A 14,174-nucleotide genomic window follows, 5' to 3' on the forward strand; every position below is an offset into this window, starting at 1 on the left:
AAAACTACAACATCTGGCGAAGAGGAGACTGGGGTGGAGGCGGATTAACATAAACCGGCACATGTGTGATATGAACACGATCTTATGGCCTGATGGATTTTCCGCGTGGCGTAAATCGTCCTGTGAACTTGCTCTATCAAATAGTTGGAAGCAAAAAGGCCGAAAAGTCCAGGTACTTGGAGTCCTGACTTCAGTCAGTAGTGCTATGTAAGAGGCGCATATTTGGTAATTTGTACTTACCATTGTGCCAAAATCCAAGCCGTCAAGAATCCCATCATCGATCACGTCTTGAGACAATTCTTGGGGAGTGTTGGCGGCCCTGTAGGACTGTAGTACATCGTAACACTCCTTCAGGCTGTCTTTTGCAGTGTTCAGCACAGCAGACAAAACGGGTTGGCCGCGTTCCATGGCGTGTATCTGGGAAAGAATGCCAGCAAGAAAGATGTAGCGTTTCAACGTAGGATGGCCCAACTTTATGATCTGCAGTAATTGTTCGTTGATGTGTTCCAAAAGTCGAATGATGGGCGCTCGCTGGCCGCGCGCCAGTTCAGCGAGAGGATCAAGGACCAATGCGTGGTTGAGACCAACCAAAGCAGACGATGGACCGGAACCCGTTTCCTCCAGCTGAGACACAACCTCCAAGCCCAAGACTGAAATTACGTCCAGGCTCAAAGGTCCGCGAAATGACCCTGTGCTCATCACCATCAACTTGGACAGATCGTCAAGAGAGTCTGCAGGTAGCCGAAGTCGCTCGGCATAAGTGGCGATGATCATTGCAGACTCCTGACAAACCCTCCGGGAAAAATAGAAGCGGGGATCCTTTTGCGCTTGTAGCATGAAAGGCCGATGCAGAACCAGAATATACCGACGAATTTGCATATCAAGGAAAGCGTGATGCATGCTTAGGAATTGCGACCAATGCGACCGACAATAGCTTGCAAGAGTACGGCAAAATGTCTGAAGTTTCGTGGCTAGCTCAATGGCCATTTCGTATGAGTGCTCTAATCGCTCGTTTTGGACCGCCCTGACAACTTCAAGTCGTAGCAGTAGGGACTGACGCATGAGAATTTGTATCGACGAGTCCGTATAGCTTGTCAACGGTTGTGTAGATGGGGACTGTTTGCTGGCTGAATCTAAATCAGCATCGCTGACATTAAGAGGCGTATGATCGTCAAAGTCGTTTGAAGAAAGAAGCAAAGGGATGGAACAGTCCATGGAACCATGGATTACGAGCTCTAGGACTGTTGTCCAAAGCCTCCTTCGTATCTCGGCTTGAAAAGGAGACAGAGAAAACAGTTGTGGATCTCGGTGCAGGCCCATAGCCATAGCCGCCCGAAGTAGACCACTTTCCGACAGCCAAGGTGAACGGCCGACTAAAGTTATCTGCCGTGAAACCAATAGAAGACAGAAAATTTGAATTCCATCAAGATTGTTAGTAGTTCTCTCTGACGGTCCAACCATCCAATATTGAGCAGCTTGTATCCAAGTACGCCGCGAGCGCTGTAGAACTTTGTCATCGTCGTTGCTGAAGACGCTTCCAATGGCCAACACCAAGCCCAACTTGATTGCAAAGTTTGTAACTACAGGCTGCGGCTGGCTAAAGTATTGTTCGTACTCTGCCCAGAATGTGGGAATATGAAAACAGCGATAGATCAACTCGAAAGTCCGCATGTAGTGATTCACTAGTTGGTCACAGATGGAACGAGCTGGCATTGTACTCAGAAGTTGAGGAACGGGGTCATCCATCTGCGGTGCCTGCTCATTTTTCATCGTGAGTCGCAAGTTGCGTATCTCATTCACCGAATCGGCCAGCTCGGCCTTGGTATCTACGAAGGTCAATTCAACGTCACTGTCTCCAACATGGCTGACTCTGAACTATTGACACGTCAGCCAATTTTCAATCAGTCAATGTGTTCATTGGAAAGGAGCTTCGACGATACCTTCTCGGCAGTGTGCAGCCAGTGGCTTGAAGGAAACAGTTTTACCTTCTTTGGGTTGTGACGAAGTCGAGGGATGACAGACGGAACTGTTAGAGACTTATCGCCCGTGACAGCTGAAGGCACCGGACGAGCTTGGGAGAGCTCAGCAAGCCGCTGTTCGACGTGTTGGAGGCGATCAGACAATGCCAGCAGCGCGAGATGATTGTTGCTGCTGCTGTTGAGGCTGTGCTGCTGGGGATCAACTTCTGGTACAACCGAGTGCTCAAGCTGCTGTACACGTCTCTCTACGCTCCGAATTCGTTCCGATTCATTCGTTCTTCGTTGCCTTTTTGCAGGGTGATCGATGTTGTTGTTTGGGGCAATGCTGGGCGAGCGAGGAACTTGTTGTTGGGCATTATTGCCCTCGCTTCCACGGTCTTCCAGGGCGAGACTGGGTTGCTGCTGATCTCCTTGATATGTGCACGTCACCGAGTTTCTGGAGACTTGACAGGCTGAACATGGCGATTTGAGATCGCAACGTACCTTTCGGCGGCGGCACGGGTCACAGGATTGCACAGATCGGCGGCTCCGACGAGCGAGTGAAGGTGCTGACCGGGTACTGCCAAAGCTCTGGTCCTCAGCCATCTTGACGACAGTTCAAATTGCAGGTATTGAATGCGCGGTCAACGGACATCAATGATCTTGGAAAGGTCGGAGGGAAAGCTCGGGGTCGGCAAGCTGCTGAAGTGTTCCATCTTACTCTCGGACTCGGACTCGGGTTCGGGCTCGGGGCTCGGACATAAAGCCCGCTTACGAAGGGGCATAACGGCCAATGTCGCAACTCCTAGGGGGTGTCTGATATTTTGTATTCATACCCGAATATCAGGTGACCGCATGTATACGGCATACCGATTGCAAGGTTGTTAAATATTGCGGTTTTGTCATATTAGTTGGTTATAGAATTCTATACCCCTGAGGTTACATACCCATACATCGCCGTACAAAACAGATTTGTGTCAATTTCCAATATTTGACACATTGTCCATCTTGCCTCTCCCATCCTCCCAGAATTAAATCGACACTGTCAAACTTTGAACCTCCAAACCTCGGATAGCCCTAGAGCCCTGGAGAGATGATTTGTTTACCAAACTCTTAACAGGAGCATGGTGCCAATGACTAGAAATATATTATTCAGACACCAGAAACTCACTTTTTTTAGTCCGGAACCTGAAATTCTCCACTCGACGGAGTGCGAATCCTCTTACTGGCATCAACCGGCCCTCACTGAAGCGCTGAGATTTTACACGAGAACATCAGATCATTCAGCAAGTCTCCATGAAAAAGTCATAGCGACACAGGCCAGATTGAGGAGTGCAGGCTCGCCTCCAAACCCATCCAAACGCACACCTAACCGTTTTGCTACAAGCAACACCCCCGATCGCCTCGAGAAAGCTTTAAACGAGGCTTGTTTCCACTCTTGGGGCTTTCATATCTATCGATGCACATACCAAAGTGATTCTGACTGGGAAGAGTTTCTTCGTCGCTACCGGTGGCATGTCGCCGACTCTCTTAAGTACGAGAACGGTCTTGACCTCCTTGAGAGTTTTAAGATGACCGTTTTTGAGAATCAGGCACTTTTCGAAGGTGTAGATATAAGCACAGGCACAGCTACGGTTCGGGAACATTTCCAGAAATGGGCAACAATTGCTATTCAGGAAGACCAGAGCGTTTCGCCTGATATGCTTGTTTTCGCCAAAGTTGAAGCAGCGCGCTATAGGTTCTGTCTCTTTGTTAACGAAAAGTCATTACAAGGTGTTCTCCAAGCACCTCTTGAGGACTGCTTCAATGAAAATGCTTTCGTTAATATGCTCAATGGGTGGTGGAAGAAGAGTCACTTGACGATTACGATCCCGAAGATTTAGAAGACGATGAGTTGGAGGTTATACGCCTGGAGCTCAATAGTTACGATCCTATCAAGGAGAAGCACCACTCAATACATATCATCTACCGTCGTTCTAAACCGAAACACGCACGATCAGCGGGACATTTAGGACTGTATGACATGTACATCTTTTGCACTAAGAATCCGGTATGTCTTCTTTTCAAACCAGCTCGCAATTGAATATGTTCCTTTCCCTGGATGGTGCTGTTTTACCCATCTTTCCGCTCGAGATGTCTATCACTATGAAAGGCTATTCAGTCCAACGGAGATAAATCCCGGTCTATCCAGAATTGCCCTTCCCTAAATGGTCGAAAGAACTGGATAGCGTCCATACATACAACTGAGGTCATCGCATACTGTGCAGTGCCAATATTCTAACTGAATAATATCGAAGGTTATATTCAGAAAAGTCCATTTCACAAATTACGCCTTTTTCCGCCTGTTTTTGCCGTCGACTATAGACTGACATATCTAAAGGGAATTGAAAAGATGTCTCGAAAGACCATTTCAAAGACATCACCAGGCCGCTTATGCGGCCGCCTCTTGTTTCCAAGGTTCTGTAGACGGAAAACATACACTTTGGGGTAATATTGCGGCTAATCCCAAAGTGGACTAGTCAAGACCCACCAAACACTGCCTAAGATGGATTTGACATATAGATTACACCCACCTTCCTTTCCTCCTTCAGTCAAGTTCTATATATTTAATATTATACTATATGAATCCTACGACCAGCTGTCAAGAGGAGAAGCGAGCTCAGTTGAGAAGCAGACACAATGAAGCAGTGTCAGATCTATTACAGGCACTCAAGTCTGAGCCAAAGGCTACTTTTTCTAGTGATGATCTCACTGGACTCAGAGTTGTTCTTGCATCATTTAATCCCGAAAACTCAAGTTTCGTCTAAAGCCTGTTTATTGAAACCCATCTCCTCAACAGAGCTCAAAGAATTCTCTCTATCCAGGTTCGATCTTCCCGAGGGCTCTTAGTACTGGTACTGCGACTTTGACGAAATTTACCATAATCCTACGAATGTGAAAATTTCTTCCTCTGCCTAAATCATTGGAAAAAGAACAAAATTAATCTTCCGTTACGTGCGTGTCTACTATACCAAGTTGCAGAAGAAGAGCGGGAGGGACCTCGGCTTTTTTCACGAATTCGATGGATGGAACCAAATCCGGTAAGTGCGAAACGGCTTATCATTAGATTTATTATACTGATATTCCATCTGAATAACTTAGGGCAGGTAATTCATTTCTCGATGGCGGAATGGGACTACTTTATGGCTGTTGCGGTAGGGTTCCACGCTGGGATATTAGCGCCGAACGCGAGTGGAAAGATGACTAAATCGACCCAGAGACAACTTCTCCACACATCATTCTGGTTGTATGCACTGAGTATGATGCTACTAAGGCCGATGAATTACTCTTCGGTGAACTCGGCTCTATCACGCAGGCGATCCGGAACCGTTTGGACCAGAAGGAGTTCGAGAAGACATCTCTCTTCCCGGTATATTATAACAGGTTCTTGACTACTGTGGGTACATGCTAACCTTACGCCCTTATATTGCTAAGTGCTAGCCATCTCATTCTTTGGGCCGCGACATGGGCATCTCCTACAGGCCAACTTCACAAAGTCTGGTACCTTGAAGGTCAGAGTTGACTTCCAAGGAATACGAAGACGCTCCGTCTGTCGAAGCGTCATGATATCTGTATCTGCCTGTGTTGACAAGGGTAGTTCCACACGTCCCGGTTGGAGAAGCTCTATAAGGGTGTAGGAGCTACGCGATGGCCCCCACTAATGGGCTGTGGGCTGGGTTGGGCTTTGAAGGTCAGGCCCATGGCCCACTGCGGGTTGGGCTTTGGGCTTTGGGCCTAGAGTGGGGGCCATTTGTGGGCTTTGCGGGAGTACTTGTACTTACCGTGCCAAACGTTATACTTACAAATGTCTAATTCACAAATTAAGTCTTTCCTCACCCCTTTTATAGAATACTGACAAGGCAGAATGGTATCTGAAAAGACCGCTGACAAGGCCGCTGAAAAGACATCACATGGCCACTTATGTGGCTGACTATTCTTGACATCGTTAATAGGAGTTTTCACTTATTAGAACAATTTCCTACTAAAGGCTCCGTTATCGAGGAGCAACCAATTCAGGAGGTTGTCCCCCATGGGTCAAGTTCGTCACATCATTTGTGCGTGCGTCTAGTATGACTTCCCCCCGGGGTCTGTGACTCTGTGCCAATATCATTGTCATGTGAGGGACTGTGGAAATCCCTTCTACACACTGATCTTCCCAGCCGCGACCGCAATGACTTAGAAACCCTGTTCCGGTGGAAGAGAGGATCTATAATCCGCCGGGTTGCTTGGACCTTGACAACAGAAGAACGAGAGATGCCAATGGGGAGATACTTTTCTGGAACGTGGGGTGAGCCTTCAAAGTATACATTAGTTCCCGTCTATCACAATGGAAACAAGTCGAGACAATCACAACATCTGATTCTATATGATCTCCGAATATCACAGTATCTCATGATCTGATAAGGATGTGAACCTTGAGGTCGGAGTCTTCCACCTGTCTACGGCACCCTCCGACTGTCAGATCTCAGATAAACCCCAAGATAGCAGAGACGATTCGATCGTTTCCGGGTGGAGACCTCGGGAGCAAGGTTCGAAGCTCTCGGGAAGTACGGAGCACGAAGTACATACTCTGTACATACTTCATGCCTAGGAGACTGCCGGTATAATCCCCCACCAATGAGGTGCCTTACATTGGCTCCATTATCCCTTTGTATCCAAATGGATACATAGCTCTACCAATTCGAAACACATAACATGGGGGAACTCGGGAACTCTCTAGGGCTAAACAGAACACCTTATCTTTCTCCACTCAGGATTCTCGGGTAATTGGCCACCCTCTAGATAAGGCGGGGAGGCTCTAACTTGATAAAGTCAAGCGGCTACATTATGCGATACTCTTAATATTTGCTCTTGCTAATTGTCTATTTGCCCGATAACAAAATTTTATAGCTTATCACTTCTGGAGACTCCGCCTTTTTAGTCATCTCCCCCGAATTTTACCCTGAATTTTAGAGTTTCCCGAACGGGCTGTCTGGGAAATTTTTAAATATAAACCAACGTCCTGTATTGATATAGTGACTTACATTCATTATATTAAACATGGACGGCCCAGACCAGATCGGCCCCGATCATACGCCCAAGCGAACAATTGGCGACAAAGTGCGATATACCGTTAAAACTTTCACCACACGGTATGGCCTCAAATAATACGTTATACAAGGGCCTTGACTCACAATTCACAGAGAAGGTCTACTAGGCGATTATGACTATGGATACCTCTTTATCCCACGCCTGCCCTTCACCAAGCGAGCTCGCAAATCCGCTCCGTTCTTCGGTCTCGAAGACCGCGTCCCAGTCGTTCTCGCATTGATTCTGGGGTTGCAGCATGCGCTTGCAATGTTGGCTGGTGGTGAGTACTAGAGACACCTACGGAATATACAAACAAAAATCTAAGAGCATCAGTGATTTCACCACCCATTTTGCTCGGTGGTTCAAGCGGTGCCCACTTCGGTGATGAGCTCTACCAGTACCTCGTTTCGACCTCATTGGTTGTCTCAGGCCTGCTGAGTGCTGTTCAAATGTTCCGGTTACATATCAAGGGAACAAAATACTATATCGGAACTGGACTACTATCAGTCGTTGGTAAGAACTTCCCCTCATTCTTCAGAAACCCCGCCTCGAATGCTAATTGGTTCAAACAGGTACATCTTTCTCAACAATCACAGTCGCTCAAGGCGCCTTTTCCCAAATGTATAAATCGGGCTACTGTCCCACCCTCGAAGATGGAACTAAGCTCCCTTGTCCAAAAGGCTACGGCGCCCTGCTTGGCACCTCATGTCTTTGCTCACTCCTCGAAATCGGCATGTCCTTCATGAGCAGCAAGATTCTCGCCCGCGTCTTCCCCCCACTCGTCACCGGTCCAACCGTTCTTCTGATCGGCGCTTCACTCATCAAGTCCGCAATGCAGGACTGGGCCGGTGGCGCATCGTGTGGATTTGACCCTTCCGCTCGCGCAATGTGCCCTAGCGCAAACGCCCCGCATCCTTTACCCTGGGGAAGCCCTGAGTTCATCGGACTGGGATTCCTGGTCTTCGTGACGATCATCATCTGTGAGCGGTGGGGTCCTCCCATTCTTAAGAGTTGCTCCGTCATTGTTGGCCTGTTGGTTGGCTCGATCGTCGCTGCCGCGTGCAACTACTTCGATAACTCCGGTATCACTGCTGCACCAGTGGCTTCCTTCCCTTGGGTCCACACCTTCCCGCTGTCAGTGTATCCGCCTCTCATTCTGCCGTTGATCGCGCTATATATCGTTATCATGATGGAATCCATCGGTGATATCACTGCTACGTGTGATGTCTCCCGACTCCAGGTCGAGGGTGATACCTTCGATTCCCGAATCCAAGGCGGCGTCTTGGGTAACGGTATCACCTGTCTCTTGGCCGGGTTGATGACCATTAGTCCTATGTCGGTGTTCGCGCAGAACAACGGTGTGATCGCGCTGACGAAATGCGCCAACCGCACCGCCGGCTACTGCTGCTGCTTCTTCCTAGTCATCATGGGTATTTTCTCCAAGTTCGCCGCTGCGCTGGTTGCAATCCCCAGCTCCGTCCTTGGTGGCATGACCGCTTTCCTCTTCAGTTCGGTGGCAGTCAGTGGTCTGCGCATCATTGGGTCTGTCGAACCCACCCGTCGCAACCGATTCATCCTCACAGCTAGTTTCTCCATTGGAATGGGTGTCACACTCCTGCCAGAATGGTTTAGCTACTTCTTCACCTACAAGGGTGACAACCATGCCCTCGAAGGCCTGATCAATGCTGTCGATCTGGTCATGGAGAACGGGTTCGCTATCTGTGCGCTTCTCGGCATCTTCCTCAACCTCTTCATTCCCGACGAACCTGACGATGTTCCTGCTATCTTTGAGTCGACCGACTCTGACGATGGTCGTGTACAAATCAACATTCCCGAGCAGTCGGAGCCTGTTAAGACTGCTTGATCTTGGGTTTTGTATAGTTCGGTTATATATGGAGTTTGTGTGGGGCCAGAATGCCTTAGCGTCGTTTTTAATACCTTATATTGAAATTTCATGTTCATATTCCCTGATCCTTTCTTCCTGCACTGTTTATAAATGAGGTCTAGTAGACCTCGATGTATCTCACTCTAGCTCCATAATAATATCAGTGAAAGGTTATAGTTTCGTTTCAACCTAAATTTCTTTGTAATCCTTTACTCTCCACTCCATTGCGATATCAAGAGGAAACCCGCGACTCAACAAAGGGCCTCGGCTGCACATTAGCACTAGCCGTCACGCTATGCTCATTCCCAAACTCGAAGCAGTCCTTCTCCAACTCCTCAATATCACACCGCACAAACCCTTCATCAATAAGTCTCCGCAGTACCATGAGTATCCACACCCGACACGTAATCCCCGGGATCGAGTTAAGAGACCCATCATAGCTCCTCATAATCTCATCCACATGCTCATGCGCGGATAGAGGAATCGTCGCGATCTGAATAATTACACACAAGAAGTTCTCCGTAAATATCCCCGTCGTAGCCTCGTGTCCTGCAATCCACCCGCCGCCTATGCCTCGTGCATGGTACTTGATACCTCCTGGTGCGGAGCTGGTGCCTTTGTGGAGGTAGAAGGCCCAGTGGAAGTCGTTTGGGAGAGGTGGGTCGGAGCGGATATAGAGACTAATGTGGAGGGAGCTTGGAGGGAGGTTTGCAAGGCTGCTGGCTTGTTTCTTTTTGATTTCTGCAGACTTTTGTCTTGCTTCAAGGCGAGATGTTTCGGACATTTTTGGAAGGAGATAGTGGTGGAATAATTTATTAGGATGAGATGGAGGTAGATAACTGCCAATGATTGACAACAGGGATGATGTCTGTTACGGTGGCACTACGAACAACTGAAGAAAGTTACATGTAGGTATTGCACATCACAATGGGAAGAGCGTATAGGTAACATTAGGCAGGTACATGGAGTTATTATTGTCTACATGACATATGTATTCATTATGCCAAAATCTACCCTATTCAATACATAGACACTAGGCTCGAAAAGTCTATAGCAGATTTATATTTTGGGCGCCTTATAGCCTGACTTGGTGAGAGCGTCTGGTAGGCGGCAGAGTCAAGATATGGGCGGTGTGACAAGCAAGTGTTTTGGATCTTAGGCCTCCAATTCGAAACGTCTCATGCAGGCTGCCTAGGGTGCGTAGGAAGGCGAATAGACACGATTTGGTATAAAAGTCTACTCCTGTCCCCTTTCGTCTTGCCCTATCTCAGAGATGAATTTCTCCGACAGAGTATTCACATTTGAGGGCAGCGACAAAGAGTATATAAATATCTTGAGTCTATGGTCTTGGAAACCCAACGTCTAACACGCCCATCTGCCTTATCGCCTAGATCTAGTCCAGACACATTTCATCAAACTATCTGGCAGATCCTTTGCCAAGTGCCCTGCTTAAGGGTCAGCATATTCCAGAGCGCGTAGAATGTATAACTATCTTGATTCTTATTTTGTTTTCAAAAGTTAGAACTCTTCTTTCACGATAAACCTAGGTAACAAACAGAGCATCTAACGGACGGTCTACTTGTTAGAGATCCATGATAGGAGTCTCCTCGGATCCTAGCTGCCTGTATCAGTGCCTGAAACTATGTTACCCCAGTTTATGCCTGAAAATCACGGCACAGGATTGACAGAAGTATGTAGATAGATAATGCGACTTTCACAACACTACGTGCAAAATGATACATAAACTAGTGTTTCTATACCCCCTCAACCTTCTCCCCAGGAGCCAACATCTTAATATACTGATGCACCCCAGTCTCGAGCACCTCAACGGGATCCCCAACCCTAACCACAAACTCCTCCTTCGCAGGGACAAGCTGCATCCCCAAGCACGCATTAGTCCGATCCCCATCATCAATCCGACGATATGATTTCAATGTCCTATCTGGCTCAGCCTTATGTCTATCCCCAGACAAGGGATCAACATTGGGCAGTCGACACCGAACAGTCCGACAAGAAGCGTGGATCTCCGTACCACCAATAGCGAGTCGCTTCCAGTGATCTTCCTCAAAAGCAGACGGGCCTTGGACGATGATATTCGCGCGGAAGCGACGGATACTCAGTCGTGGAATTGCATAGGCGCAGCGTGCTGCTACATCCCGATGACTGGCGATGCTGAGCAGGTGGATTGGATACGCATCTGCAAAGGCAGTATTTGGCTGGAAGCCTATGTCTTCTTTGCGCGGTGCATTACGGAAGATCTGCCGCGAGTGGGGGGCGCTGGCGCGGAAGAGTGTCAGGGTGTTTCTTGAGGGGTCGGACCTTAGATATGCGTGTAGTGATGCTGGGAGCAGCTTGCCGTAGTCATGGGCTAGAGGTTTGTCTTTCCAGATCTTGACTGGGACTAGTGGGAACATGGAGTCCGCTGGTGGGAGCAGCGGGACTTGGAATGTCTGCCGGCTGTTTAGGAACTTGAGTGCCATGCCGACCTTGATCGGTAGACCCTTCCATCCTGCTGACGGCATTCGTGGATATGATATCAGCATCACACCTTGCGACTTGACTTCTGGTAGGTCTGCATCATAGTTTGGAGAAGATGGGTCGGGAACCCAGATCTCCGGATGTATCAAGGCGAGACGGTTGAAGCCTGCATTACGCAGGGTGCGAATGTTCCATTCATCGTTGTTATACTCTGCAAAGACGAATTGTCTATCGAATTCAAGCCCAGTTGGTATGACATTCGACGCTTGCAGCTCGATTGCACCACATGATTTGAGCGGGTAGGTGAACAATGCTTTCACGCGCCAGGATGGGCGACCGTGATCATCTTGATCGCTGGGTAGGCCTTGGCTATACTTTGAGTCGAACTCATCGTCCAGATTGCTCTGGCCTGGCGGAAGTCCTAGGCGACGACATCCTTTGGGATTAATTGGTGTATTCAGTGTTTTCAGTATTTTCAGAAGAAAAAGTACAGATAGGAGGAATATTATCAACAAATTTGGGAGAACATTACCCCGGAGGGAAATGTCGATATTGAACATGGGGACTATGCAGGACTCGAGATCGATCGAGGGGAAAAATCTCAACCTCGGAACTCCGAACCGTCAACATCTTAATGCCCTGCTTATGATGGCATTTTTAATGTCATTTTTAGAATGAGATTGAATACTTAGCATTTGAATTTATTTCCTTATTTTTCTACGCTTGAATTGGCTTTGCTGCCAGCCATCCTGATGCGCCCATGAGCATCAACATGGACCTTCTCGGTCTCGACGGTCTCGAAGGGTTCGACGGAGACACGCGTAAGTAAATTCCCCAGATCCCTAGAAAAACAAACATTGAACTATTCCCTAGTACCTGTGGTCTCGATCTCAGCATCGCAGTCCCTCAACGCGTCTGCCGCTACCCGCGACCCGATCGCGACGGGCCTGGCGCGTCTAGACGAAGCTCTAAATGACCACCCAGACCAGCCCAATCAAGGCGGAATCCTGCGTGGACATGTTACAGAAATATTTGGACCCCCTGGAGCCGGAAAGACCTCGTTGGCGTGAGTGCAATCCCATGCCCATATTCACACCGCCAGAATTCAACCTGATCCATTTACAGATTAAATATTGCATGTAATGCACTACGCGACGGCAAAGTAGTCTGGATTGGTATGTTCCTGCCAGTTCCCCAAGTCAGCTGTCCTACTCATACCGTTAGATACGGGATGGCCCCTGCCCAGTCCCCGGCTCGAGGAAATGTCCATCAAACTCGATGACTTTATCTATTTCCGGGCACATACGCTGCCCCATCTTATAGCCCTGCTTGCATGTCCACCAAAAGGGTTTCCACCGCCAGAAACAAACCTTATCGTTATCGACTCTGTGTCGAATTTATTCCCAGCTTACTTCCCCCACCCTCAAGAGCTCAAGGACCAGTTCGCTGAGGGCAAGATCACCGACAAAGAACACCTGAAATGGTTACAAAATCGCAGATGGAACGTTGCTGCCGAGCTAGCGACGAAACTCGCTAGACTCGCCGCGAGAAATATCGCCGTGTTGGCAATTAACCAAGCCCAAACAAGAATCAAGGGCCAGCCTCATGCGGCTTTGCAGCCGCTCATGTCAGGAAACGCGTGGGAGGCCAGCGTGCAGACTCGAATTGCGGTCTATCGTGACCTGCCAGATGAGCGAATCGCAGAGGTTGAGAAGCGCGCGGGTAAGTCATTGCCCGAGCAAGCCGAGGAGCTGCTCGTTGCGTTTCGCATTGAACCGGTATGTCATCTGGTCTGTTGCATGCGATTGTCCTTCTAATTTGTCTAGGATGGTCTTTATGAAATAGAGAGAAAGGAATCTCTTCCCTCCGAGTCTTTGACCCCCTTGTTGAAGTCTCCCGACTTTGAGTACTATGATCCTCCTACTCCGACCCCTTCACCTATATCTTCTGTGCTATCTTCTGCGCCTTCATCTTCAGAATTGGCGTCTCCGAAACTGTCACCCCCTAGACTAGCACTACCTGAACAGCCTGTGCAGACACCAAATAAGAAACGGAAGGTGGAGGAGATAGCTGATAGTCAGGATGAAGACTCCGAGGAAGATGTCCCATGGACAGGTGAAACAACCCTAAATACGAATTCATTGTGAAATGTTATATTTAGAACATTTTCTTTTAGAATTTAAGCATCATAAGGTGATAGTAGGGAGTATCACGATGTCTTTCCTTTTTAGATGTTGGATTTCTCTTTCAATAGGATCTACATGTATCTATTTTTGGGTAACTTCTATAGATGTACTCTATACAAAGATAAAAAAAATATAAAACAAAATATTTCTTTCCAACAGCCACATGTTTAATATTAAGAACTTAATTAATATCGAAATTGGCCCCCAACTCCGATGCCGGCTGAATTTATCCTCAAACCCCCAAACCCCAAATCCCCAAGGGTTACCCCAGAACTTTCCCCCTGGAAATTGCCTATGAACAACAGGGCTTCTTTTGTTTGTTTTTTCTTTCAGCCAAGTCTAAAATTTGATCTGCATGAGCATTGACACTTTCCGGCCCTGTACGACCAGACCATATCGCACACTGCATTCGATCACTTCGCCCTCTTTTCTTCTTTCTCTAAAAAAATTCTTTCATACCCCCGTTTGTCCAGAATATGTGGACATACCAAACAGGGTGACCCAGACTCCCTGCTCGAGTCCGGCTCATATAAACTCCCAAAGCCCGAATGAGTTTCT

At 48.0% G+C, this 14,174-nt stretch overlaps 6 protein-coding genes across 6 annotated transcripts; 3 read left to right on the forward strand and 3 right to left on the reverse strand.

Moving 5' to 3' along the window:
* Nucleotides 1-136: 136 nt before the first annotated feature.
* Nucleotides 137-2,564, reverse strand: PGRI_087190 (fungal specific transcription factor domain-containing protein; the record flags this gene model as incomplete). Its single annotated transcript, XM_040796433.1, has 4 exons — nt 137-184; nt 241-1,875; nt 1,941-2,381; nt 2,463-2,564. 4 exons carry the CDS (start codon nt 2,562-2,564, stop codon nt 137-139), a joined length of 2,226 nt encoding a protein of 741 aa, XP_040650971.1.
* A 518-nt stretch (nt 2,565-3,082) lies between these two features.
* PGRI_087200 (uncharacterized protein) lies at nt 3,083-3,841 on the forward strand (the record flags this gene model as incomplete). The annotated part of the gene is made up of 1 exon (XM_040796434.1): nt 3,083-3,841. One exon carries the CDS (start codon nt 3,083-3,085, stop codon nt 3,839-3,841), a length of 759 nt encoding a protein of 252 aa, XP_040650972.1.
* Nucleotides 3,842-7,037: 3,196 nt separating this feature from the next.
* Nucleotides 7,038-8,931, forward strand: PGRI_087210 (nucleobase:cation symporter-2 family protein; the record flags this gene model as incomplete). The annotated part of the gene is made up of 4 exons (XM_040796435.1): nt 7,038-7,129; nt 7,181-7,347; nt 7,401-7,580; nt 7,640-8,931. 4 exons carry the CDS (start codon nt 7,038-7,040, stop codon nt 8,929-8,931), a joined length of 1,731 nt encoding a protein of 576 aa, XP_040650973.1.
* Nucleotides 8,932-9,184: 253 nt separating this feature from the next.
* Nucleotides 9,185-9,736, reverse strand: PGRI_087220 (uncharacterized protein; the record flags this gene model as incomplete). Its single annotated transcript, XM_040796436.1, has 1 exon — nt 9,185-9,736. One exon carries the CDS (start codon nt 9,734-9,736, stop codon nt 9,185-9,187), a length of 552 nt encoding a protein of 183 aa, XP_040650974.1.
* Nucleotides 9,737-10,706: 970 nt separating this feature from the next.
* On the reverse strand, nt 10,707-11,990 carry PGRI_087230 (MOSC domain protein; the record flags this gene model as incomplete). The annotated part of the gene is made up of 1 exon (XM_040796437.1): nt 10,707-11,990. One exon carries the CDS (start codon nt 11,988-11,990, stop codon nt 10,707-10,709), a length of 1,284 nt encoding a protein of 427 aa, XP_040650975.1.
* A 212-nt stretch (nt 11,991-12,202) lies between these two features.
* On the forward strand, nt 12,203-13,577 carry PGRI_087240 (uncharacterized protein; the record flags this gene model as incomplete). Its single annotated transcript, XM_040796438.1, has 5 exons — nt 12,203-12,251; nt 12,304-12,496; nt 12,556-12,605; nt 12,655-13,208; nt 13,257-13,577. The coding sequence occupies 5 exons, from the start codon at nt 12,203-12,205 to the stop codon at nt 13,575-13,577; spliced, it is 1,167 nt and encodes a 388-aa protein (XP_040650976.1).
* Between the last annotated feature and the right edge of the window lie 597 nt (nt 13,578-14,174).

Source organism: Penicillium griseofulvum (assembly GCF_001561935.1).
Source record: "Penicillium griseofulvum strain PG3 chromosome Unknown contig_11, whole genome shotgun sequence".
Lineage (NCBI taxonomy): Eukaryota > Fungi > Ascomycota > Eurotiomycetes > Eurotiales > Aspergillaceae > Penicillium > Penicillium griseofulvum.